General features: G+C 41.4%; 3 protein-coding genes across 5 annotated transcripts in view; all 3 read right to left on the reverse strand.

Annotated features, from left to right (window-relative positions):
* Positions 1-26,882, reverse strand: part of umps (uridine monophosphate synthetase) — a 41,782-nt gene extending 14,900 nt beyond the window's left edge. Inside the window, exons 1-5 of one of the 2 annotated variants that reach the window (XM_036139576.1) lie at positions 26,809-26,882; positions 12,289-12,432; positions 10,215-10,368; positions 9,925-10,049; positions 9,620-9,807 (exon numbers count right to left, since the gene is read on the reverse strand). In XM_036139576.1, coding sequence (XP_035995469.1) covers positions 9,620-9,807; positions 9,925-10,049; positions 10,215-10,368; positions 12,289-12,432 — 611 coding nt within the window. In that variant the 5' untranslated portion in view covers positions 26,809-26,882. Of the gene's footprint in view, positions 1-9,619; positions 9,808-9,924; positions 10,050-10,214; positions 10,369-12,288; positions 12,531-26,808 lie in introns of those variants that run through there. The other variant, XM_036139575.1, reaches the window with a different exon arrangement.
* LOC118563750 (uridine 5'-monophosphate synthase-like) lies at positions 978-4,441 on the reverse strand. Its single transcript, XM_036139579.1, has 3 exons — positions 4,136-4,441; positions 1,832-1,943; positions 978-1,666 (listed from the first exon to the last, which is right to left on the reverse strand). The coding sequence occupies exons 1-3, from the start codon at positions 4,277-4,279 to the stop codon at positions 1,461-1,463; spliced, it is 462 nt and encodes a 153-aa protein (XP_035995472.1). The 5' UTR covers positions 4,280-4,441; the 3' UTR covers positions 978-1,460.
* Positions 14,132-27,165, reverse strand: part of LOC110366376 (uridine 5'-monophosphate synthase) — a 31,465-nt gene continuing 18,431 nt past the window's right edge. The window contains exons 2-11 of one of the 2 annotated variants that reach the window (XR_004931411.1): positions 22,461-22,614; positions 22,171-22,295; positions 21,861-22,048; positions 18,903-18,997; positions 18,652-18,812; positions 18,441-18,558; positions 18,167-18,342; positions 17,973-18,087; positions 16,045-16,231; positions 14,419-14,503 (exon numbers count right to left, since the gene is read on the reverse strand). Coding sequence is in view for 1 of the 2 variants with exons in the window: in XM_036139578.1 (XP_035995471.1) it covers positions 14,298-14,503; positions 17,973-18,087; positions 18,167-18,342; positions 18,441-18,558; positions 18,652-18,812; positions 18,903-18,997; positions 21,861-22,048; positions 22,171-22,295; positions 22,461-22,614 (1,338 nt within the window). In the remaining variant the exon portion in view is untranslated. Of the gene's footprint in view, positions 14,504-16,044; positions 16,232-17,972; positions 18,088-18,166; positions 18,343-18,440; positions 18,559-18,651; positions 18,813-18,902; positions 18,998-21,860; positions 22,049-22,170; positions 22,296-22,460; positions 22,615-27,165 lie in introns of both variants that reach the window. The other variant, XM_036139578.1, reaches the window with a different exon arrangement.

A 27,165-nucleotide genomic window follows, 5' to 3' on the forward strand; every position in this document is an offset into this window, starting at 1 on the left:
ATTAGTCAGTCCCCAACATTTTTTTCCCTTCCATTGCAGGAAGTACAATATGTTAGATACTTTGGGAATTCTCTGCCCTCTGAATTTCTGAGAAAGGCTTCCTTTTTGCCATTAAATGCACAACATTCACAGATACTTTCGACATTTAAGCTTGATGTATCATGAAACTGTTGACCTTTCGGGTTTTGTGATTTTTATTTTATTACAATTATATAATAATAAGTTCGTTTTTTTTCTTCCTAATCCACCTCATATATCTTTCAATCCTTATGTAATTTTGTCTGTGTTGTGTGCACCTGCCTGTTGCTTTAATCCTATAAATTTCCCCATTGTGGAATAAATAAAGGATTAGCTAATGTTATCTTATCCCAAATAACACTTTTTAATAGGATATACGTACTGGGTTCTTATTTTCTGTGTGGGCTCCAGTAACATATGGTAGATAATATCTACTTTGAAAGTTAACATGAACTGCTGCTGAAGATGAACACTCTGATCTACCTGGATGTTCCATGGAGGACTGAAACGCCTCAGTCAGTGATGTCAGTCTGTGGGTCTGTCAGGGCAATGACAGAAGTTTAGTCTCCTTTTGTTTTGACGTTTTCTTGCCCATGGTTTTTCACGTGCTTAGATAAATTTGTTGTGTTTCCACTGAATTTAACCAGCTTTTTACAAAACATACAGCTTGATTTCAATTACCACATTAAAAAAGCCAAACTGCGTTTCTTTCCCTCTTCATGTTTTTCTGCTGGTGTGGTCTCTGAGTCTGAGCAGCAGCCATGTGGTTGTTTGTGTGTTGAGTGAAGAGAAGTTGAGTGGGCGGGCCAGGCTGAGCCTGTGTGCTGATTGGCTGGCGCTGCTGAGCCATGTACGAGACGGGAGGGGGAGCAGCAACTTGCCTTGACCCAGGGGCAGCAGTGTACATTTTGGTGTCTAGTCTGGCAGAAATGAAAGAAAAAGAGGCAGAAAGCAAGGTCTCCAGGTGACAGACATGTGTCTTAGAAAACTTTATTGTTATTTTGTTTGTACAGAGTGCATACAGAACAAAATTTCATTGCATACATCTTACGACAGTGTAGTGAGATTACAGGTGGGATAAGGCAACATTATGATATAAAGTGCAGCAGGGATCAGAATGCAACAATGCAGGATGAAAAAAAAACAGTGTGTGGAAGAATGTTCAACCATGTTTATATGCAAAAAATAATAATGCAGAATGGCATTTGCATGAAAAAGTTGACAACCGTGACTGGTTTAAATGATAAATGGACTGAATTTATATAGTGAATTTATAGAACTTAAATGAACAAAATGGGTTGCTAATATTTAGTGGCTGGATTGTCCCTTAATGTTTGCCGTCCTTTAGAGGTTCTTGACAGTTAAACACGAAAATGCACAATCCGCTCCAGAGATCTTGCTGGTTTTAACTTTTCGTTCTTATGCTTCCCAACCCGCCTTTTCTACAACTCTGCCGCTTCAACCTTATCAGCACATCCAAAATGCACAAGCCGATCCACAGATCTTGTTCGTTCCTTCAACCCTATCGGCACCTCCAAAATGCCTTGTCCCTCAAAGATGGCGTCAGAGCCTTTGTTGATCGTCTCTTCTGAGGTTGTGTACTGTTGGCCCAACACAAGAAACGACCCCTCTACCATCTTCTTAGGTTCTACAGAAAGATTACAAGAAGGTCATAAGAAGCTGCAGGAGACAAACTGACCTACAACTATGACTTTTTATGCAGGGGAAACTAATGGAAGGAACATTTTGTTGATTAGAAACAAGCCTGACCCACTTTGTGCTTTGAGAGCTTGATAAATTCAGGTTGGCTCACCGTAGTCTTTGGCCTCTTTTCTCTTGATGACCATGGGCAGTTCATTTATTGAGCAGATGATGGTGGCCAGAGGCAGGGCCGTATAGGGAGACTGGTACATGAGGCTGGAAACCTGTGGATATAAGCAGGAAAAGGGGTACTTGGTAAATTCCACTAAAGCTGCACCTTTAGTCCCCTGCAGGAGGAACAAGGTAATCTGTCACATACTTTCAACATTAGCTAAATTAAACGACAAACGCACGTCTATTATGGAGAGGGAGGCGGGAGAGGACTGGTATCTCAGTGGAACTGGGGTCCAAGTTTCCTACAGCACTACTGATGAAGATTTAAATATAGATTTGGTGAAAAGGATCCCTTCACGGTACAATTAGATCCACAAGCTCATCTTCCCCCTTGCCTTCAAGACATTTACACAAGAGATTGTGAGATCCGGACAAACTGGAACCTTTGAATAACAGAAAAGAGCCTGGTTTTCATCCATCCATTTTCTGACTCGCTTATCCCTTATGGGGTTGCGAGGGGTGCTGGTGCCCATCTTCAGCATTCAATGGGCGAGAGGCGGGGTGCACCCTGGACACCAGTGTATCACAGGAGTCTGGTTTTCTTCTAATTTTAATATAAGACCCCTTTTTGATCTGAACCTTGCTTTAAATCTCTCAGACAGGTCAGAATGTAATAGAGCAGTCGGCTATCGCACATGGAACCAGGTTTTGTTTTGCTCCCAACACAACTATAATAATTTAAAATAATAATAATAGTAATAATGAGAGTAATAATAATTGCTGCAATTAAATATATAACGTAGTTCAAAAGGACAATCTTCACTAATTTGAAATGCACACCAGTGTTAAGCATTTCACCAAGTTTACTGCCCTCACAGAGAAAAGCCTTCATATTGAGCGACCCCCACAGATCCATTCATTCTACAAAGTAGTTTTTAAAACTAATTAAAACTCAAAAATCATAAATTTTTTAAAGGAGACCACGAAAAAATTTCACTTTTTGCATGGTGTTGTACTTCCATTTGGGTCTCTACTTCTTCTAAAACAGTCCGAGCTCTTAAAAACCAAAAAAAAAAAAACAAATCGCTTCACAAAGAACTGTTTTGAAAATTACCGGCAGTGCACGGCCAGATTTACCAAAACACTTCTACTAAGGGAAAATTCTGTCCCTACTGTTTGTTGGAAAGCTGCAGAAAATTGAGATTTAAGTACTTGATGACTTGTCTTGTGTGTTTTACAATGATGTGTGGCGTAAACATACATCACTAGCCACAAGCTAACACCACTGACAGCCTATGGCAGGCAACTTCAATGTCAGTCCTCGAGGTCCAGTGTCCTGGAACCTTTAGATGTGTCCCTGGTCCAGCACACCTGAATCAAGTGGCTGAATTAGCTCCTCAAGGGAGAGCTGAGACCAACAGAACCCAGTCATTGGGTTGTCCGCCAAGCTAGTAGCAGCCACCGTCAGCTCATGTCATCTAGCTGGAATATTGTCAACATGCATTTTTATGATGTGTGCTCTACACTGACGTCATCTGTGTGTTTCACTGTAAATTATGGAACATGAGCAGTAGCGTTGTGTGTACCAAAATAAGAGAGGTAGCGTGTGACGTGTCGGCTAAACTGAACTGAACGCAGTCGTGTGAAACTATTCTCCAACTTTTCCCTACCCTTACGATGACAGCCAGCAGGTATAGCAGAGCTGTAGTTTCCAATACGACCAGAGGGGGCAGTAGTGTGCCGACGTCTAGTCTGGCAGACATAAAAGAAGACGTAGAAGGCGTGGTCTCCGGGTGACACACACGTGTCAGATAATGGTCGATCAGAGTCCGACAGGTCGTGATAAACGGTGGATCGTCTGCCAATACGAGACAGTTAGCAACCATGACTAGTGACTAAACTGTAAATGGACTGAACCTACATAGTTAATTTATACAACTTAAATGAATAAATTCAGCAACTGTTTCAACTGGACTCACGATTTAAGCAAACCGAACAACCTCCACATTATCTCTTTCTGCTATATCAAAATGGGGCGATTCGCGAATAATAAGCTTCACTACTCCGGAATATATTCGATTTATTGATAAGTAAATCTCTTTAGACAACTTTGGGGCCCACGTGTTCACCGAGAAAGATTCATTGCAGAATTTTATAAGCATTTACCCTTGGAGGCCGTAGCTATGGGAAGATTGTATCATTTTAGGCCGTATTTTGGTTTTTTTAATCCGAGTATGCGCCGTGCAGCGAGATAAAGTAGGTCGCACGTGGTGGCGATACTCGTGTCTATGGCGGCGCTTACCTCGTTCATAAGAGCAGGATGAGAGACAAGAACTCTGAAGTCGATGTAGATCGGCGACTTCAAGCCGGTCATTAGCTCGTACTCGTCGAACTTCATTGCGTTCACATCATACAGCTTCAGGATTAAACTGTCAATGTTCGCCATTTAGGAGAGCTCTTTAGGAGACACAGCACACTTTTTTTCCCCAAACACGTCTGCTTTCCTTCTTCGTACGTTTCTACGTTTGGCGGGTACTCTCCGTATCAGACGTAGACGCTCATTGGGCAAAGGTTTGCACGTCGACGTCACCGCCATATTGTATGTGGCAGAAAGTAGTGAACGTCCGTAGACGCCTTGTTGGGCAGGGTTTGCCTATGCTGGGGATGCGTCAGAGCGTCCGCCATGTTGAAGGTGGCAAATCTGCGGTTAGACTCAGTCACTTAAAAAGTATCAGAGGGACTTTAATCTCAGAATATACTAGCGTTGCACTTAAAATATACATTTTGAATCTGTTGACTATTATCAATATTGATCAATTTCATTTATATTTTGATATTCTTTTTTTTTTTATATCGTCCTGGCCTATTAAGGATTACACCAAATCTACACATAATAGTACTCTACCTACTCTATTTTGCTGTACCCACTGTAATACCATCTGTAGTACTGTAAATACAGCTAAATGATCAGACGCTCTTTGCTTCAGCTCAGGAATAACAAACAAACAAACCTGTTTTACCTGAATCATTAAAGTCATCTGTAAGTATAACAAGAAAGCATTTATATGCTCTCTTTACTCTATTGTTTAGTAAATCTACCCAGTTCCTGTTGTTGTAGAACTATATCTCTGCTCATGCGTTCCCATGTCCCTAGCACATTTAGTTGCTGGCCAAGCAAAGCAAAGCAGTCTCTTTTAACCTTTCCACGTTCCCCAGACGGCTGCAGAGTTCCTACAGCTGGATGGCTTTCTGCCTTATGCTGTTGCAGGCTTACCCAATAATTCATCATAACTTGCTTCTGCCTAAAGTGAGCTCTCCTATTTCCACCTGTATTGCCGAGTTTGGATATCATATTTTTCCCTTTTCTTCACAAGGCCCCATCATCAGCAAATATAGACTGCATAATATCCTGCTCTACACCAGAGAAAACATTAACCATGATCGAAAACAATAAAGGGCTTATAATGATGCCCTGTGGAGCTCCATTGTTTACTCTGTATTTACCTGCTCTTGCTACTCTCATGTGTACCTGTATAACTCTATCAAATAAAACATTTGTAATCCACCTGTAAGCCCTTCTAGTGATTCCTATTCTGTACATTTAAGTAACCTATCCTTCCATACAATATTGTACACTATCTTGATTTGAAAAAACACCACCATGACTTCCCTATTAACTTGTGTTTACCTAATATCTGATCCTAAACATATGACTGGTCCATTGTCACGGCGTTAATGTGCTATGCAAGTACAAACCATTTACCATTTGTACCTCTTCCTTTCTGAATCCACTTTGACATGGTGACAGTAGTCCTCTGGTTTCAACATACCGTAATATGCAGTCCTTGTGTTAGCATTCAATCCATAATCTGTACATGATGTAAGTGCAATGGGTATATAGTTGAATTCATTGATTCCTGATTCATTTATTTGAAAGGGGGCAGTGTCATTTTAAAAAAAAAAAGGCTATTTTTCTTCTTTAGTCCCCTAGTTATGATGTTAAAAAAGTAAATCAAATAACATTATAAGTACAAAACACAGTAACATCATGATTTGGACTAAACAAATCTTGACACAAATAGAGACAAAAATATACAAAAATACAATACAGCTCAACAGATGCAGTTCCCATTAGTGTGGACGGGTGTATGAATCAACAATTTTAATTTCCAGCTAAATGTTCAAGTTTTCAAACTTTTCAAATGTTTAGTGAAACTGTGAAAGCTTTATGTGCCGCTAACTGTTTAATTTCATCTGGTAGTTACATAACAGGTACGTGACCCATCATAATAATTAATGGAAAACAACTGGTTTTCAGTTTTCTGCACTAGTAAATAAACCTGCATCCGTAAACTAAAATCTTGAATCTGACTTGTTTTATCACTGAAGTATTTTTCTTTCACAGAAAGATAAAGGTATAAGTTTAACACATCCCACAGAAAACTAGTTTGTGGTTGCTCTTGATTAAGCAACCACCTCCTAAAAATCTGGTTTTCAGCACTAAATGAGCAAAACATTGTTGAACCGGGTTTTTGGTGTTGGTGCCAATGTTTTAGAAAGGAAAATAATAATCTGGTGATACACACAGCTCCATATTACAACCATCTCACTGGTTTTCACACTGCTTGTAATGGATGTGAAAGGCCACTCTGGTTGTATATTTTTGCAAATAAAATTAATATCTTTAAGGAAATTAGACCTAGTAAATTAAACACTGCCACAAGGTTTTTTTCATCATTATCAAACCCTGCAAAAAACACATGAGAGCTTTAAAGTAGGCTATCTGGATGTGAAAGAAGCTTGATTCCAGGAAAAACAGATCTCATTTATTGAATCAGCTCATTAGGCAGTTAATTTTAAGCTGTTTTAAGAATGGATGGCAAAAATGTATCCACAGTACACCAATAAACAAGGCTGTCCTCTTTATTCAACATTAACAATTTCATGCCACAAAACTCATAAAAACACTTTTAGATGGAAAATACAATCAAGAGAAAACACTATTAAACTCACATTGTTTTATAAATGGGTCTAAGTACCAACTAAAAACAAAAGAATGTTCAATATGTCTCTTTCAATTACATTGCAAGTCAAGAACAGATTTCAATTAACACGTTAATATGAGAAAACATCTCTATACCTTTTGTGAGGCATTGAAGAGCTGCAAACAACAATGAACGTATGTGGTTGTAATCACTGATTATTTACACTAAATGTTGTAGAAATTACAGGACAGTGTCAAAGAACGGCAAAAGAAAAAGAGGCCTTAACTAAACAAATTACACATCATGCATTGATGCAACTCAGCCAGAGACTGGATCATTTCTCTGGATCGGTTCTGCTGGTCAAATACTGAAACTAAAAAATAATAATAATAATAATAATAATACTAAATTAAGTTGTTTTCTTTTAATAACTGGATACATAAAAACTCTGACCAGCTGAATGTTGATGCATACTGTAAACAATTTATTGTGTTTGTTTCCAGGTGGTTTCAAAATGTCTGCTGCCATCCCACAGCCTGCACAGATTAGTCTAAGGCAGACCTTACACCTCTCCACACTTTTGGATTCATGCTTTGACAAAATGCTAAGTTTAACTTTATACCTTGGCTGTGTTGCATCACAAAACAAACAAAAAAAAATCCCTTTCTTATTCATTCAAGATTTTTCCCAGAAGAAATTAGATCTATAACACCAGGAAGTGTGTTGATTGGACAGTTGGGCATGTAAACTGACATCTTCAGTTGCCATGTGTTACTAACATCTACTGGCTGGATTGTCCCTTGCCGTTGTTAATCAGTACATACAGTTAATCACAATGATGCAAATTACACTCCTGAGATTTTCGTCACCAGACCCACTTTCCGTTTGTAAGCTTCCCAACCAGACTTTCTGTTCAACTCAGCAGCTTCGATCTTATTCGCCTCCTAAATGATGACATCTGAGCCTTAGTGGACCACCTCTTCTGGGGTTGCGCGCTGTTGACCCAACTTATCTCCTGCAGGATTGGAAAAACACAAGAAGAATGAGCAAGAAGGACTCAAAGCATTTCTGAAACAACAGCACCACCTTGTGTCATTTTGTAGCATCACAGCGGTGTTAAACCCAATTATTTAAAGCTTATTAACCAAAATACTTGAAACCTCAAAGCTGGTGCTCACATTTCAAAGTTTAAGGCCCCTATTGTTAAGAGTGCAGCAAAAATTATGTTGTGTCACTGAAAAGCCATTTGCTTTTAACGTTTGTGTTAGTTATAAAATATGTTCCTTTGTAATACGGCCCGCAAAGAGGAGAAGTCAAACATTAGAAGAGCTACTTACCCTTGAACAGAGGAGTTTACATTTAATCCGAAAAATGAGCCACATTGAACCATATTCTGATTTATTGAATATGACTTTATCCATGTATTCACACAAGGAACATTTTTTTTGCTTCGCTAGTTTGGTCCAGAACAAAGACAGACTTTATTAGAACTGTTTTGTTTGGTGCTGTTTGCTTTCACATTGTACTTTTTGGAAGTGAGATATAACTTGCAACAAGAGCCAGACTTGTGACGATCGCTGGACAGAGATGACTAGGGCGGGACGTAGTGCAGACCTGGATATGGGAGGTAAACTATTACGGAAATCCTGGGTGCAGCACCTGTTTTGCATATTTATGCTGAATCATTGTTAGAGTCAAGAGCAACTCATGCAATGCAGGTTTTAGCCAATTTAGGTGTCTGTGAATAGTGGTGGATCTATGCTCTAGGAAACATTTGTGACGTGGCAGCAGGCTTTGCAGCTGCTTTCCTGGGCTGTGCCTACATCTCCCAGCAGTCCTAGCTACTCCTGCGCAGCTTAAAATATATTGTTTTACATACCAGGAAGCGCAGCTCTCTCTGCATGTGTCAATTTTGGCTCCTGTTCCACTCGCTGCTTCTTGATAGCTGGAGACCCATGGCCGTTCGTCTCAGGCCTGAAAGAGAGACAGCAAAGATGAGGCTAAAACAGACCTTTAAGGAGGATTTATATATTTACACTTTGTCATTTAACAACCACAAGCTACAGTATATTTTATTGGGATTTTATGTGACAGAGCAGAGCTTAACTGTGAAGTGGAAGGAAAATTACACAATGCTTTCATAATACTTGTGCAACTTCTCAGCTATCAGGGCCTCAGTAAATGAAAACAGTATTAAATCTGAGGCAACTGGACTTTGGCTCAGTTTTTCTGAAAACGTTTTTAAAATCTATCCGGGAGTCGTTGTTAATTCTGGTGGCTCGTGGCCCCTGGAGGCCCATCCTCCTAGGCGCCTTCTAAATCAGATGCAGATCAGTGACCCACCCATCACTGTTCTGGGTCATTAGAGGCTGTTGCTTGGTGTGAATGGGGTACTTGGTCAACTTAATCCTGATAAGATGCTGATGTAATCTCTGCGATTAGTTTTAAATAATTATTTGGGATTGGCCTAAATATGTTGTCAAATTCCTATTAACTTAAAAATTGCTGTTTGTGACAGGCAAAAACTCAGATGTATTTCCTTGGTTAAATTTTCAACCCACGGACATCGTCATTTTCTCACCTATGCAATGCATGCTGGGTGAATGACGTGTGTGGGTCCTACTGGTCTGGAACCAGTTTCCTCAAACCAAAAACAAACTATGAACAAACTAATGCCATTATTTAAAACGCAGGTGTGTTTGCGACGTTCAAATCCTAAAACCATGAATAAATTAATAAATGCAGGACTTTTTAGGCCACCCTGCACAAAAGAAGCCAAAAAATAAAAAAATTTTCAGTACTTGTAAGTGCCATTGTCCTGGATGTACTCGCGCACTCTCTGGTCGGTTGCATCATCGATGTGTCCAGCTGCACACAGCACATCAAGCAGTTTAAACATGGAGATGATTGGTAGGAGCCGGATTCCCTGAGACTTGAGCATCTCCATCCCTCCTTGCATTCTGTCCATCAGAACAATGGCGTCTGTCACCTTGAAGGCGTAGAACAGAAACCAATCCATAATACACCATCGAGCAAAAAAAACCCAGTGAATTTTTATTGCAGCATCTCATCATCCTAATTAGTCTAAACTTTATTGATCGCTCACCTCCAGCCCTTCTTTTTGAAGAACTTCTGCCGTCTCTAGGATGCTGCTACCACTGGTCACCGTGTCCTCGATGATCAAACACTTATCGCCCTCAGAGAACGACCCCTCCACCATCTTCTTAGTTCCTACAGAAAGATTACATGAAGGTCATTAGAAGCTGCAGGAGACACACTGACCTACAACTGTGCCTTTTTATGCAGGGAAAACTAATGGAAGGAACATTTTGTTGACTATAAACAAGCCTGACCCACTTTGTGCTTTGAGAGCTTGATAAATTCAGGTGGGCTCACCGTAGTCTTTGGCCTCTTTTCTCTTGATGACCATGGGCAGTTCATTTCTTGAGCAGATGATGGTGGCCAGAGGCAGGGCCGTATAGGGAACCCCACACACCAAGTCAAACATAAGTTTCTCATCTTGCGCTCGCTGATACATGAGACTGGAAACCTGTGGATATAAGCAGAACAAGGGTACTTGGTAAATATCACTAAAGCTGCGTCCTCAGTCCACTGATCTGCATACAAATGTCTGATATCATGCCAACAACTGTTGGGGAAAAAAAAAAAACTCTAGCTGTGGCTATTTAATACTTTCAACATTAACTAAATATGATGACAAACGCACATCTATTCTGGAGAGGGAGGCAGGAGAGGACTGGTATCTCAGTGGAACTGGGGTCCAGGTTTCCTACAGCACTACTCATGAAGATTTAAATATAGATTTTATGAAACAGGATCCCTTCACGGTACAATTAGATCCACAAGCTCATCCTCCCCTTTGCCTTCAGGACATTTACACAAGAGATCGCAGGAACCGGACAAACTGGAACCTTTGAATAAACAGGAAAAAAAGAGAGTCTGGTTTTCTTCTAATTTTAATATAGGACCCCCTTTTTGATCTGAACATTTCTTTAAATCTTACAGACAGGTCAGGATTTTATATAAAAGCATTATCAAGTCAGCAATCGCTGACTTAATAATGTTCCCAACACAACTATAATTATATTAATAATAATAGTAACTTCAATGTCAGTCCTCAAGGTCCAGTGTCCTGGAACCTTTAGATGTGTTCCTGGTCACAGTCATTGGGTTGTTCGCCAAGCTAGTAGCAGCATTTTTCTGGTTTGCTGGTGAAAATGGAAATACATACTTTGGTCACACTCTTGAGCCTCAAACAACTTTTTTTTTTGTTTTTTTTAAACAGGTGACTACTTTCACTTACAGATGACAGATGATGATCCCCAGAAGTCCATCTATATGATTTGGGATTTATAAATCTCTACATTGACTCAATTTGACCTGTGTTGACAATAGAAAACCTCCTGATGTTGCTCAACAACTTTCATCCAAATGTGACGTGAATTTCAAAATAAGAGCCAATTGAAATCTGTATATATATTTAGTAATTTTGAACAAAGTTGGTGTCACTATAGCAACTAAATGAAAGATAAATCGATGCTGCCACTTCAGCAGGACAGTAGAACATCACCAGATGTGGCTTAACAAGTTTCAGACAATTTTGATGTGGAATTTCAAAATAAGAGCCATTTGAAATCTGTATATACACAGTAATTTTGAACAAAGTTGCTGTCACTGTAGCAACTAAACCGCAGATAATCAATCGGTGCTGCCACTTCAGCATGATACACCGCGAACATGCTGCTTTTATTTTGAAAAGTAGTCTCTGCTGTAATCCTTAGTGTTTGCGAGACCAACAAAATCAAGTGAGGGCTCACTTGACCGCAGTCTTACGATGACAGAGCCAGCAGGAGCTGTAGTTTCCAATACGACGGGAGGGGGCAGCAGTGTGCCGACGTCTAGTCTGCCAGACATAAAAGAAGACGTAGAAGGCGTGGTCTCCGGGTGACACACGTGTCAGATAATGGTCGATCAGAGTCCGACAGGTCGTGATAAACGGTGGGACGTCTGCCAATACGAGACAGTTAGCAACCATGACTAGTGACTAAACGGTAAATAGACTGAACCTACATAGTTAATTTATAGAACTTAAATTAATAAAATCCAGCAACTGTTTCAACCGGACTCCCGATTTAAGCAAGCCGAACAACCTCCACATTATCTCTCTCCGCTATATCAAAATGGGGCGATTCGCGAATAAGCTTCACTAATTCGGAATATATTCGATTTATTGATAAGTAGATCTCTTTAGACGTCTTTGAAGCCCACGTGTTCACCGAGAAAGATTCATTACAGGATTTTATAAGCATTTACCATTGGAGACCGTAGCTATGGGAAGATTGTATCATTTTAGGCCGTATTTTGGTGTTTTTAATCCGAGTATGCGCCGTGCAGCGAGAGAAAGTAGCCCGCACGTGGTGGCGATACTCATGTCTATGGCGGCGCTTACCTCGTTCATAAGAACAGGATGAGAGACAAGAACTCTGAAGTCGATGTAGATCGGCGACTTCAAGCCGGTCTTCAGCTCGTACTCGCCGAACTTCACCGCGTTCACATCATACAGCTTCAGGATTAAACTGTCAATGTTCGCCATTTAGGAGAGCTCTTTAGGAGACACAGCACACTTTTTTCCCCAAACACGTCTGCTTTCCTTCTTTGTACGTTTCTACGTTTGGCGGGTACTGTCCGTCACAGACGTAGACGCTCATTGGGCAAAGGTTTGCACGTCGACGTCACCGCCATATTGTATGTGGCAGAAGGTAGTGAACGTCCGTAGACGCCTCGTTGGGCGGGATCTGCCTATGCTGGGGATGCGTCAGAGCGTCCGCCATGTTGAAGGTGGCAAATCTGCAGTTAGACTCAGTCACTTAAACAGTATCAGAGGGACTTTAATCTCAGAATATACTTTATATTCGTAATATTTTTAATTTTGTAATATTACGAGTTTATTTTTGTATCCCTCTTGGCTATATTCTCCTGACTTTATTCTCGTGAAGAATAAAAATAATTATAAGAATCTATCCTGGCCCTATTAGTCCAGGACTAAGATAGTTCTGCAAATTGACTATTCTGGAAATGTTCCCCCTCAATTCTCATAATGATGTTTTTCTTAATAATACCACTTTTCTTTTTACTTTATTCTCCTATGTTTTTTTTTCCTCATATTAGTAATTTTGTCTCTTTAATAATCCCCCCCAAAAAGTCTGTTGCTAACTGTGTCTATACCAGATCTTAAAAAGGTTCACACAGTTATATGAAATAATCAAGACCACAATTGTGACGGCGTGCCTGAGTCCGCGATTACAATTGGTCGAGAGGAAGTAGTGACTGTAGCATCAACAAATATGATAGGCTGAAAGGAAGGAAGAAAAACTCTATCGAACTTTATCGACCCCTTTTTTCCTATCGCGCCACACGTCTATCGATCGATATATATTGTTATTGAATTATCGTCCAGCCCTAGTAGTCCTCGTGTTAACATTCGATCCATAATCTGTACATGATGTAAGTGCAATGGGAATATAGTTGAATTCATTGATTCCTGATTCATTTATTTGAAAGGGGCAGTGTAATTTTAATAAAACACATTCTAGAGTTAAATAACCCAGAATTAGCCAAAAGGCTATTTTTCTTCTTTAGTCCCCAAGTAATGATGTTAAAAAAGCAAATCAAATATAACAGTATAAGTACACAGTAAGGTCATGATTTGGACTAAACAAATCTTGACACTAAAAATACAACAAAACATTACCGCTGAGAAAATAGACAAATATACAAAAATACAATACAGCTCAACAGATGCAGTTCCCATTAGTGTTAACAGGTGTATGAATCAATTTTTATTTTCATTTCCAGCCAAATGTTCAACAGTTTTCAAACTTTTCAAATGTTTAGTGAAACTGTGAAAGCCTTATGTGCCGCTAACTGAATTAATCTGGTAGCTAGCTACATAACAGGTTTTTGACCGATCATAATAATTAATGGAAAACAACTGGTTTTCAGTTCTCTGTGCTTAAGTGTTACACATCCCGCTGAAAACTAGTTTGTGTTTGCTCTTGATCAAGCTACCGCCTCCTTAAAATCTGGTTTTCAGCACTGAATGAGAAAAACATTGGTGAACTGGGTTCTTGGTGTTGGTGCCAGCTTTTTAGAAAGGAAAATAATCTGGTGATACACACAGCTCCATATCACAACCATTTTATGGTTTTATTTTAAAAGATGTGAAAGGCCACTCTGGATATTTACTTTTGGAAATCAAAATTCATATCTTTAAGGAAATTAGACCAAGTAAGTAGAGCACTGTCACAAAGGTTTTTATTTTCATGGTTATCACCAGGAAGTGTTTTGATTGGACAGTTGGGCATGTAAACTGACAAGTCCAGTTACCATGTGTTACTAACCTCTACTGGCTGGATTGTCCCTTAATGTTTCCGTCCTTTAGAGGTTCTTGACAGTTTATCACAATGATGCAGATTCCACTCCAGATTTCTTACTCGTCACCAGACCCACTTTCTGTTTGTAAGCTTCCCAACCAGACTTTCTGTACAACTCAGCAGTCTTGAGCTTATCGGTCGCCTCCAAAATGCCTCGTCCAACAATGATGACGTCTGATCCTTTGTTGATCACCTCGTCTGGGGTTCTGTATTGTTGGCCCAACTTATCTCCTGGGGGACAGAAAAAAAAAAAAACACAGGAAGCTCAAAAGTTGTGAATAAGCAAGGGGTGTTAATGAAAGACTCATCAAAGCATTTCTGAAACAACGACAGCCTCCACTTGTGTTAAAGCTGTCATTTTGTCGTTTAAGCATCACAGCAGTGATAAACCCAATTATTTAAAGCTTATTAAGCAAAATACCTGAAACCTCAAAGCTGGTGCTCACATTTCAAAGTTTAAGGCCCCTATTGTCAAGAAGAGTGCAGCAGAAAGTATGTTGTGTCACTGAAAAGCCATTTGCTTTTAAGGTTTGTGTCAGTTATAAATATGTTCCTCTTTATTGTAATACTGTCCACAAAGGGGAAAAAAGAAGTCAAACATTAGTGGAACTACTTACCCTTGAACAGAGGAGTTTACATTTAATCTGAAAAATGAGTCACATTGAACCATATTCTGATTTATTGAATATGACTTTATACGTCTATTCACACAAGGAAAGTCCTTTGCTCTGCTAGTTTATAACTTTTTTTGGTGTGCTTTTTGCTTTCACATTGTACTTTTTGGAAGTGAAATATAACTTGCATCAAGAGCCAGATGTGTGACGAAATGACTAGGGCGGGACGTAGCGCAGACCTGCATAAGGGAGGAAAACTATTACGGAAATCCTGGATGCAGCACCTGTTTTGCATATTTATGCTGAATCATTGTTAGTACGAAGAGCAGCTCATTCAATGCAGGTTTTAGCCAAGTTAGGAACAGCGTCGTTGAATGGTGGTGGATCCATGTGCTAGGAAACATTTGTGGTGTGGCAGCAGGCTTTGCAGCTGCTTTCCTGAGCTGTGCCTACATCTCCCAGCAGTCCTAGCTACTCCCACGCAGCATAAAAGCAGTGAGCAGACGTCACTCCACGCTCTTCCTTCTCTGTAGCGTTCCTGTTCATTATTCTGAGAGCACATTCAACTGAGGTTTAGAGAAACTTGCTGGCAAATTCTTCCTTCAACCATTTCTTTCCATCAAAGAGGAAAGCTCAGGGCAGCTTTGTAATCCAGCTGCGTGGAAACAGCAGATTTCTAATGCTTTTTACTAATTGAAGACTGGTAATTAAGAGCAGAATGTCAGACCACAAAATCTAATGGACATTTTCCAAGGATATAAAAGGCATCCTCTTATTTTTTTCTGGTCGACTAACTGCGTTTTTTCATAATTTTTCCTTCCAGAACTGAAGTAAAAATACCACCTTCAGACCATGAGGACGTACTGTTTGTGTCTCAAAATCCAAATTCAGAACCTTTCACAGCCGGCAGAAGACGTCAATAAGTTAATTCATTTTATTTTTTTCCCCCCTAGCTAGGACAGGATAAATGAGGTCTTACAACAAGGGTTAAAACAAAAATAATCAATTTGACTGAACATTTTTCTAGTCAGCCTATATATTCCCAGGGCCGTGGACATCATGCCACATTACGAACCTCACTTGCTTATTGTGCAAAGTCAACTTTAACCAAATCTGGCATTTTTAAACATGCATTGGCAATTCCTGTATTATGCCCACCTTTCAGATTCAGAGCCTCGGCTTCATCCTGGACAGCCCTCTCCATCCCCTCTTTCACTTTCCACATCCAGAACATCACCTGGTTAACTTTAATTTTTGCAGCATCAAGTTCTTCCTTTACACGTTTGCCAAACTGGTCCACAGTCCACTCACCTCTCAACTTTAAAATTTCAACTTCCTTCCCTCCCTGTCCCCCAGAAAAAAAAAAAAAAAAAAACTATTTCAAAAGACAGCAGCTTGCATTATTACATCATCTACTTCACACCTGTACATTAACTCCAATGGCTCCCTGCCACATTTGATATAAATCAGTCCTATGAACATACAAGGCCAACCATAACTTTGTTTCTGACTTTCATATCCATCCAAGTGAATGCCAGTTCTAAGTATTTGCGATGTTATTTGGCTTTTTATTATTTTATTTAGTACCATGTTTATCCATAGGGTGATCTTAAGGGGCTTATAAATAAAATGTTATATTACAACAAAAAGTGGAACCACACTATTGACTGAAGACAACAGGAAAGTGATTTAAAGCAAACTAAAATTGGAACTTTGTGGTTACACACACAGTCGGCCATGGATACAGGGGTCTTGGTTCTGTAGCTGTATCACATAGGGGGACCAGATCTCACATGACTAAATGTGGGACAACAGGATGCTTGTGAGGGACATCACAACATAACCAACACTGTGATGTCTTCATGCATTTGAATTTAACACAGGTTGCACATTTCAATAATCAGTTTCTGCTTTGCCTGTTATTGCTCAACAATTAATTATTACAACTCACTAGTTTATACTAGCTGTCAAAATCACAGCTAAATTAGACTGTGAGCACAACGCTGCAACATGCTAAGCTAACAGTACGACACGGATGTTTGAGAGCAACATAAAGCTCACGTGCATCAGGGAAGCTGTAAACCGCCCAGACAACAGACCTGTAAGCTAGCGCTAGCTGTTATTAGCTTCACAGACAGCCCAATAACAGGTTTATGTCGCGGTCTGGGTCCTTCGAGCTGCACCACGCAAAGCTCTGCTGCATGAATGCATATTGAAACAGCAAAATAGCAAAAAAATGTGTTCAGTCTCTGTCTATAAGTTAATGTTTCAATTAACTTATAGACATAGTTCTCACAAGCCTAGCGAGCCCTCTTGTAGCTATAGATGATAATGTTTACTCCTTGACTCACACTGGTTAATATGAATTACTATTTAAATTTGGTGTATAAGTCGCACCTGAAAATAAGTCGCAAGATCAGCCAAACTATGAAAAAAGTGTGACTAAAAGTCCGAAAAAGATGGTATGTGGGGGGCCTTTATGTGAATGCACTTGTAGTTTAAACATTACAGTCAGGCAGTCTTGTAGACAGCTCAGGGATCCAATCAGGAAGTGACACAGTGTACCGTAATGCTCCGAATATCCATTGAGCGGAGCAGCTTCATTGCTAACCAAAGTCGTATTTACACATTTTGACAGATTTGAGCACATTTTAACACATAAAATCAGTCGGTAAGCACAACTTTAATATAAGGCACACCTGATTATAAGGCGCATCATCAATTTTTGAGATTTAAGGATTTTAAGCGTGCCTTATAGTCTGAAAAATATGGTACTTTTTCTCTTACTACTGGGGCGTGGCTCCACTTTAGAATGAAAGGCAGCGCCCTCTTCTGGAAGGAGGTCATACTACAACACTGAAAGAAGGTCCAAGCAGACGTTTTCAGTGAACTGGATGGAACAAATTTTAACCTAATTTACTGTTAATTGACGATTGATCAAAAGTCGATTATTTGTTTGCATCCCCAATCAATCTTCATACCAGCATACCGAAAGCATGGTGCATACTGAACAAAAAAATGTGGATCCTGGCAGCTCTGCCACAGCAAAAAAAAAAAAAAACAACAAAACAAGTAATGAAGTTTACCTCCAGTCTGTATCTGCACATTAGGGGTCAGGTGGATAAATTCAGGTTTTTCAGTTATCTTAGAGCTACAGATGAACCCAAACACAAAGTCTTGGTGGTCCTCTGCCATCTTCACCTGCACAGAGAAGTGCTGAGCTGCAGGAGACCCTCAGACATGTATGGTGAGATGAAGAAGGCAGTGGAAATGTGCTTACCACAGCTTTTGTGTATTCACCAGTAGCCAGAGACCCTTGGGAGCTCATCTGTGCAATGAGCAAACCGCCGTGCCCCAGAGGCTTCGCCACGGCACTCAGGCCCTCCAGGACCCCGGGCCCTGGCACAGCATGGGCACTGACGATGTTAGACCAAGACGAGATCCGGAACAACCCGCCTGGTGAGCAAAACACAAATTCAGCTCAACTATGAAGATATTTTATACACTGGAAAACCTTTTCGCGATTAAAAAGAACAGTGAAAAAAATCAATCACCCTCATACTGATGCTTGACTGCATTTCCAATATCAGAAAATTTGCGATCTTCAAATATAAGAAAGTTGTGTTTCTTTGCCACATGTTTGAGTTTCTGACTGAATTTTTCTGTGAAATCCTGATAAAGCACAAAAAAAAAAAAAAAAAAACTCACATGAATTTAAGTATTTCAACAAAGTTCCCAAAGTAACAAAAAGAGGTTCTGGTGTACCTCCAGGATTTCACAATGAATCTTTAAAATGCAGATCTTTGGACCCAAAGACTCAGCCAGCTGGAGAAGCTCCTCGCTGCGCATTACGTCAGCGGAGAAGCAGAGGTTGGTCGCCTTCTTCTCCATGATCTCTAGCAGCCTGCGTGCCAGAGGGTGGATGCCTGCAGACAAACTCATTTTAGCGTACCAAATGAGAAAGACATTTCATTTCAAAGTTTTTTTTGTTTTTTTGTTTTTTTTTTTAAACATACCAGGAAGTGCAGCTCTATTTGCATATGTCAATTTTGGCTCCGGTTCCACTCGCTGCTTCTTGGCAGCTGGAGCGCCATGGATGTTCATCTTACACCTGAAAGAGAGACAGCAAAGATGAGGCTAAAATAGACCTATAAGGAGGATTTATACATTTACACTTTGTCATGTAACAACCACAAGCTACAGTTTATTTTATGTGACAGAACAGGACACTGTTCTATAGCAGAGACGCAATCCTAAGGTCACCAAAAGGATCCCCTCAACACCTTGGCGGTGCCTAAAAATTCTGTCCATAAAAGCTATGAACAGAATCGTGACAAAGGGAAACCTTGGCGGAGTCTAACTCTCACTGGAAACGAGTCCGACTTACTGCCGGCAATGCGGACCAGGCTCTGACACCGGTCGTACAGAGACCTGACAGCCCTTATTAAAGGGCCCGGTACTCCATACTCCCGGAGTACCCCCCACAGGATCCCCCGGGGGACACGGTCGAATGCCTTCTCCAGATCCACAAAACACATGTAGACTGGTTGGGCAAACTCCCATGCCCCCTCCAGAATCCTGCTGAGGGTGTAGAGCTGGTCCAGTGTTCCACGGCCAGGACGAAAACCACACTGCTCTTCCTGAATCCGAGATTCGACTATCCGACGGACCCTCCTTTCCAGAACCCTGGAATAGACCTTCCCAGGAAGGCTTAAGAGTGCGATTCCTCTGTAGTTAGAACACACCCTCCGGTCCCCCTTTTTAAATAGGGGGACCACCATCCCAGTCTGCCAATTCAGGGGAACTGCCCCCGATGTCCACACAATGTTGCAGAGTCGCGTTAACCAACACAGCCCCACAACATCCAGAGCTTTAAGGTACTCAGGGCGAATCTCATCCACCCCGGGGCCTTGCCACCGAGGAACTTTTTAACCACCCCAGCACCAGAGCTGGGAGAACCCGACCCAGAGTCCTCAGGCTCTCCTTCAGCAATGGAAGACGTGTTGGTGGGATTAAGGAGGTCTTCGAAGTATTCCGCCCACTGACTCATGAAATCCCAAGTCGAGGTCAGCAGCACACCACCCCCACTATAAACAGTGTTGGTACTGCACTGCTTCCCCCTCCTGAGACGCCGGATAGTGGACCAGAATCGGTTCAAAGCCGTACGGAAGCCTTTCTCCATGGCCTCTCCGAACTCTTCCCACGCCCGAGTTTTTGCCTCAGCGACCAGCCAACCCCCTACCGCTTTGACTGCCGGTACATATCAGCTGCTTCCTTAGCCCCACAGGCCAATGAAGCCCTTAGGACTCCTTCAGCTAGGCAGCTTCCCTCACCGCTGGTGTCCACCAGCCTGTTCGAGGAGTGTCGTCGAGACAACCTTGCGGCCACAGCTCCGACTAGCCGCCTCAACAATAGAGGCACGGAACATGGTCCATTCAGACTCAATATCCCCCGCCTCCCTCAGGACGTGTTCAAAGCTGTTCAGGAGGTGGGAGTTAAAGCTCCGTCTCACGGGGGACTCTGTCAGACGTTCCCAGCAAACCCTCACAATACCTTTGGGCCTGCCAGGTCTGACCGGCTTCCTCCCCCACCATCGGAGCCAACTCACCACCAGGTGGTGGTCGGTGAAGAACTCCACCCCTCTCTTCACCCGAGTATCCAAGACATGTGGCCGCAGGTCAGATGAAACAACAACAATGTTGATCATTGAACTGCGACCTAGGGTGTCCTGGTGCCAAAAGCACATATGAACACCCTTATGCTTGAACATTGTGTTCGTTATGGACAATCCATGAAGAGCACAGAAGTCCAACAACAGAACACCACTCGAGTTCAGATCAGGTGGGTCGTTCCTCCCAACTACGCCCCTCCAGGTCACACTGTCATTGCCCATGTGAGCGTTTAAGTCCCCCAGAAGAACAAGGGGTCCCCAGGAGGAGCACTCTCCAGTACCCCCTCTAAGGACTCCAAAAAAGGTGGGTAATCTGAACTGCTGTTTGATGCATAAGCACAACAAACAGTCAGAACCCATCCCCCCACACGTATGCAGAGGGACGCCACCCTCTCGTTCACCGGGGTAAACCCCAACGTACAGGCACCAAGATGAGGGACAAGTATGCCCACTCTTGGTCAGTGCCTCTCACCAGGGGCAACTCCAGAGTGGAAGAATGTCCAGCCTCTCTAAAGGAGACTCGCTCCAGATCCATGCGCCAAGGTAAGTCCGACTATCTCTAGTCGGAACCTCTCAACATCGCGCACTAGCTCATGCTCCTTCCCCACCAGAGAGGTCACATTCCACGTCCCAAGAGGCAGCTTCTTCAGCCAAGGATCAGAACGCCAAGGTCCCCGCCCTTGACTGCTACCCATTGCACAATGCACCCGACCATTTTGGCCCCTCCGACAGGTGGTGAGCCAATTGGAAGGGGGACCCATGTTTCCTCTTCGGGCTGTGCCCAGCCGGGATCCATGGGTGCCAGCGTGCCCCACCTCCAGGCCTGGCTCCAGAGTGGGGCCCCGGTGACACGCCTCCAAGCGAGGGAACACAACATCCATTTATTGTATTTATCATAAGGGGTTTTTGGGCTGCTCTTTGTCTGGTCCCTTACCTAGGACCTGTCTGCCTTGCGTGACCCTACTAGGGGCTTAAAGCCCCTGACAGCATAGATCCTAGGGTCATTGGGACATTTAGATTTACTTAAAAAATTTTATTTCCTGTTAGATTTTTCACCCACAGAGCTTGTAATTTTTTCACCTAGGCAATGCATGCTGGGTGAATGACGCGGGTGGGTCCTACTGCACTGGAACCTGTTTGGTAAAACTCAAAAACAACGCCAGAACTACAAACTATGAACAACCTAATGCCAGTATTTAAAATGTATCTGTGTTTGTGACTTTCAAAGCCTAAAATTAATATAAATAAATTAAGAAATTCAGGACTTTCTAGGCCACCCTGCAGAAAAGAAGCTTTTCAGTACTTGTAAGTGCCATTGTCCTGGATGTACGCGCGCACTCTCTGGTCGGTTGCATCATCGATGTGTCCAGCTGCACGCAGCACATCAAGCAGTTTAAACATGGAGATGATTGGTAGGAGCCGGATTCCCTGAGACTTGAGCATCTCCATCCCTCCTTGCATTCTGTCCATCAGAACAATGGCGTCCGTCACCTTGAACGCGTAGAACAGAAAACAGTCCATAATACACCATTGGGCAAAAAAAAAAAAAAACAGTGGATTTTTATTGCAATGTCTCATCATCCTAATTACTCAAAACTTTATTGATCACTCACCTCCAGCCCTTCTTTTCGCAGCACTTCTGCCGTCTCTAGGATGCTGCTACCACTGGTCACCGTGTCCTCGATGATCAAACACTTATTGCCCTTACAGAACGACCCCTCCACCATCTTCTTAGTTCCTACAGAAAGATTACATGAAGGTCATTAGAAGCTGCAGACGACACACTGACCTACAACTGTGGCTTTTTATGCAGGGAAAACTAATGGAAGGAACATTTTGTTGACTAGAAACAAGCCTGACCCTTTTTGTGATTCGAGAGCTTGAGAAATTCAGGTGGGCTCACCGTAGTCTTTGGCCTCTTTTCTCTTCATGACCATGGGCAGTTCATTTCTTGAGCAGATGATGGTGGCCAGAGGCAGGGCCGTATAGGGAACCCCACACACCAAGTCAAACTTAAGTTTTTCATCCTGCACTCGCTGGAACATGAGACTGGAAACCTGTGGATATAAGCAGAAAAAGGGTACTTGGTAAATATCACTAAAGCTGCGCCCTCAGTCCACTGATCTGCACACAAATGTCTGATATCATGCCAACAACTGTTGGGAAAAAAAAGAAAACTCTAGCTGTGTGTTTACTTCCTGCACAACCGTTGCAGTTTTTTGCATGGTGCAAGAACTATAACCATAGATGTAGGAAGAAGAAGGTAATTTAATACTTTCAACGTTAGTCTATTCTGGAGAGGGAGGCAGGAGAGGACTGGTATCTCAGTGGAACTGGGATCCAAGTTTCCTACAGCACTACTCACGAAGATTTAAATATAGATTTCATGAAAAAGGATCCCTTCACGGTACAATTAGATCCACAAGATCATCCTCCCCTTTGCCTTCAGGACATTTACACAAGAGACCGCGGGAACCAGACAAACCGGAACCTTTGACTAACAGAAAAAAATATTTAGCGTGGTTTTCTTCTAATTTTAATAAGACCCCTTTTTTATCTGAACCTTGCTTTAAAACTTTCAGACGGGTCAGGATGTTACATAAAAACATCAAGTCAGCAATCGCACACTGAACAAAGTTTTTATTTTGCTCCCAACTCAAATATTGTAATAATAATAAATAATAATAATAATAATAATAATAATAATAATAATAATAATAATAATAACAATAACCAACAACAACAACAACAACAACAAACAACAACAACAACAACAACAACAACAACAACAACAACAACAACAACAACACAACAACCACAACAACAACAAACAACAACAACAACAACAACAACAACAAAAACAACAACAACAACAACAACTTCTACTGAGGGAAAGTTCTGTCCCTACTGTTTGTTGGAAACCTGCAGAAAACTTAGATTTAAGTACTTAATCATTTGTCTTGTGTGTTTTGCAATGCTGTGCGGCGTAAAAATCAGTCATTAGCTCAAAGCTAACCCTGCTGACAGCCTATGGCAGGGAACTTCAATGTCAGTCCTCGAGGTCCAGTGTCCTGGAACCTTAGATGTGTTCTCTGGTCCAGCACACCTGAATCAAGTGGCTGAATTAGTTCCTCAGCATGAAGTGAAGTTCTCCAGAGTCCTGCTGATGACCTGATTATTTGACTCAGAGATGTGTTGGAGGCAGATGTGTGTAACAGTTGCAGGACACCAGGGGTCCGTTCTTCGTACGTCGCTAACTCAGTTAGCAGGATTTCATTGTTGACGATTGGCATGATCTTGGATCGTTTGGTTCTTCGAAAGACTTCCTGCACTTGTTGTCATAGCAACAAGTGCGCCAGCTTGAGCCTGCTCCAGAGCAGGCTTATTTAATGTAAACAAGATTAGATCACGGCTGTATAACGGAGGAGATGGGAAGTCTGCCGTAGCCATGTCCATTTTTACGACTGCAACCTGTTGCGGAAGGTGCAAGAATATTTGCAGAGTTTTTCCGAATTAATCGCGTATTGCGCAATAGACAGGATCCCTTTAGCGCAGCGCGAACAGTGTAGAGATTTTTTCTTGGTGGCTGTTATAAACAGACAAACACATCATTTAACAGTGGCTTTTAAAGAGGGTAAAAGTGGTGTTGGAGCCATAAATCTAAAATTTTGAGTTATTTGTATGGTGGTTTGCTTTTTATTTTTAATCCTATTCAGTAAGAAGATTTGTTCGGGCCATTTTATTGTGAAGTTTAGTTTACTTTGAAAGGCTTGCTTCCCTGTCGAGCCGTATATTTATTAGAAAAAACTATGGTTGGATTATCTAGACACGGAGCAATACAGTTTTACCGTGTAAACTGTGGATGACTTGGAAAAGGAAAATTTTCATTTTTATGGATAAAGATTTTTGTTTTGTTAAAATTCCCAGTTTGCACGTGTCCTTTACTTCCCGTATCTAAGGAATGACACTGAAATTTGATCTCTTGACATAACAAGTGCCTTTTTAAAATAAAGTATAATAATTAAAGGCTACCATTTTGTAGAATATTCTTGTATTTCACTTTTACTTGTCCCCATGTTCTAGTGGGTCCCCGTGGAGGCTCTGATATAAAAGAACAAAGTAAATATGAGATTATTAAAATGCAAAAATACATACTGTAGAAAGTGATAGAAACATCTACCATGGACAGTATTTACACATTAATTTGTCTGCTGCTTTTTGCCAGCCCTCTCTCCTGGCTTTAACAGATTTTTAGGTGTTTTAATTAATGACTCAAATTCGGCATAACCTTCCATTAAAAGCTCTTGTTCTGCTGGGAAAAAAACTGTGGGCGTTCTTTGGCCATGCTGAACAACCAATAGCGGCGCTGCTGATCATTGTTTTCTACTATCGATACATTTCCCCTTTTAAACAAACGCATGAACGCGCAGTTGTCTCAGATAACTCAATCCAGCCATACTAATCGTAAACAACAGGTGTGTTGGAAGAAACCCAATTAGCCGGATCAGGATTAGCCGGATGAAATCATCTTGGATGTCTCATTTGATCTTGGATGTTTTTAAGCAACGTACGAAGAACGGACCCCAGATCTGGAGGACTGTGATTGAAGAACGTTGGCCCAGGGTGACCTGCAGACGCCCAGGGTTCTCAGCAATGAGGGTAACTGGGGGGTTTGGGTTGTTGCTTCAGTATTTATTTATCCGACCAGCTCCAAGGGGGAGCTGAGACCGACAGAACACAGTCATTGGGTTGTCTGCCAAGCTAGTAGCAGCCACCGTCAGCTCATGTCATCTAGCTGGAAAATTGTCAACATGCATTTTTATGATGTGTGCTCTTCACTGACGGATCATCTGTGTGTGCCACTGTAAATTATGGAACATGTGCAGTGTCGTTGTGTGTAGCAAAATAAGAGAGGTAGCATGTTGACGTGTCGGCTGAGACTGAACCGAACGCAGTCGTGTGAAACTATTCTCCGACTTTTCCCTGCCCTTATGATGACGGAGCCAGCATGTATAATGGAGCTGTAGTTTCCAATACGACCGGAGGGGGGCAGCAGTGTGCCCTTTGGCGTCTAGTCTGGCAGACATGAAAGAAGACGACGAAGAACGCGACCGACACGTGTCATAGAAAATGCTAAGTGAGACAGTTGCACCGTGACTAGGTTAAATGGTAAATTGACTAAACTTATATAGTGAATTTATAAAACTTAAATGAACAAATCCAGCAACTGTGTTCAACTGTACCTCCTGATTAGGGCCTGGAACGATAATTCAATAACAATATATAAATCGATCGATAGACGTACTGTATATCAATGATAGAAAAATGTGTCAATAAGAAGTTCAATAGATACGGTTTCCTCTCTTTTTGCATTCCAGCCTATCATGTAAGTTAATATATTACAGTCATTAAATCCTCCCAACCAATCAGAACGCAGACCCAGGAACCAAGCCCCGCCCCTTACCAGAATTCAGAGAGCGCATGTTATTTTTTCGTTTTATTAAAAACTTGCAGTTTTGGTAAAAAGATAGTTGAATAAAAGGTTGAGTTTGAATTCAGTATTTGTTTGTCTTTATCTAAAAAAACAAATAGATCGCTAAGCAACAGCATAAAATAGCCAGGGCTGCACTTAAAATATGTTTTGAATTTGTTGGTAATTATCAATATCATCCAATATGATTTCTAATTTATCGATATGCTTTTTTTGTATATCGTCAAGCCCTGCTCCTGATTTAAGCAAACCGAAACAATCTCCAGCTTATCGTGGACAGGGCAGCTGGTTGTTTCATATATCAGCGTGAACAGCAGTCTCTGTTAAATCAAAATGGGGGCGATACGCAAACTGATAACAGCTTCACACGCCCCCAACACGACTCCGGAACATATTCGATTTATTTAGAAGTTGATATCTTTGTGTTCACCAAGGAAGATTCATTGCATTCATTGTATAAGCATTTGCCCTTGGAGACCGTATAGCTTGGGAGGATTGTGCCGTTTTATGCCATATATTGGTAGTTTATAACCGAGCATGCGCCGTTGCAGCGAGAGAAAAATAGACCGCAATAAAAAGATTGCTTAAGTTTATATTTTGTTTATGGCGGAACTTACCTCGTTCATAAAACAGGATGAGAAACAAAAACTCTGAGGTCGATGTAGATCGGCGACTTCAAGCCGCTCTTCAGCTCGTAGTCGCCGAACTTCACCGCGTTCACATCATACAGCTTCAGGATTAAACTGTCAATGTTCGCCATTTAGGAGAGCTCTGTAGGAGATAACCGTGTCACTACCCAATCTGTACCGTTAGCATGATCCATAAACAATGATGAGCTGACCCAGCAGCCCTTCTTCTTCTTTTATAGTGTTTTCAGTTTACACACTTTGTGTATTACCGCCATCAAATGGACGGAGATGTAATTAAGAATTTTTTCCTATATATATATCTTCAAATCTTAAAATAACTAAATTATATACATGCTTATACACTCACACACACGCAAAACTAAATCCTCCCAGCTAATTTAGTATCTTTTAGATATTTAATAAGTGCTTGAATTATATCATCTGATTGATGCTTTCCTGATAAATCAGCCATATTTACCGAACTCCCC

Source organism: Fundulus heteroclitus, chromosome 7 (assembly GCF_011125445.2).
Source record: "Fundulus heteroclitus isolate FHET01 chromosome 7, MU-UCD_Fhet_4.1, whole genome shotgun sequence".
NCBI lineage: Eukaryota > Metazoa > Chordata > Actinopteri > Cyprinodontiformes > Fundulidae > Fundulus > Fundulus heteroclitus.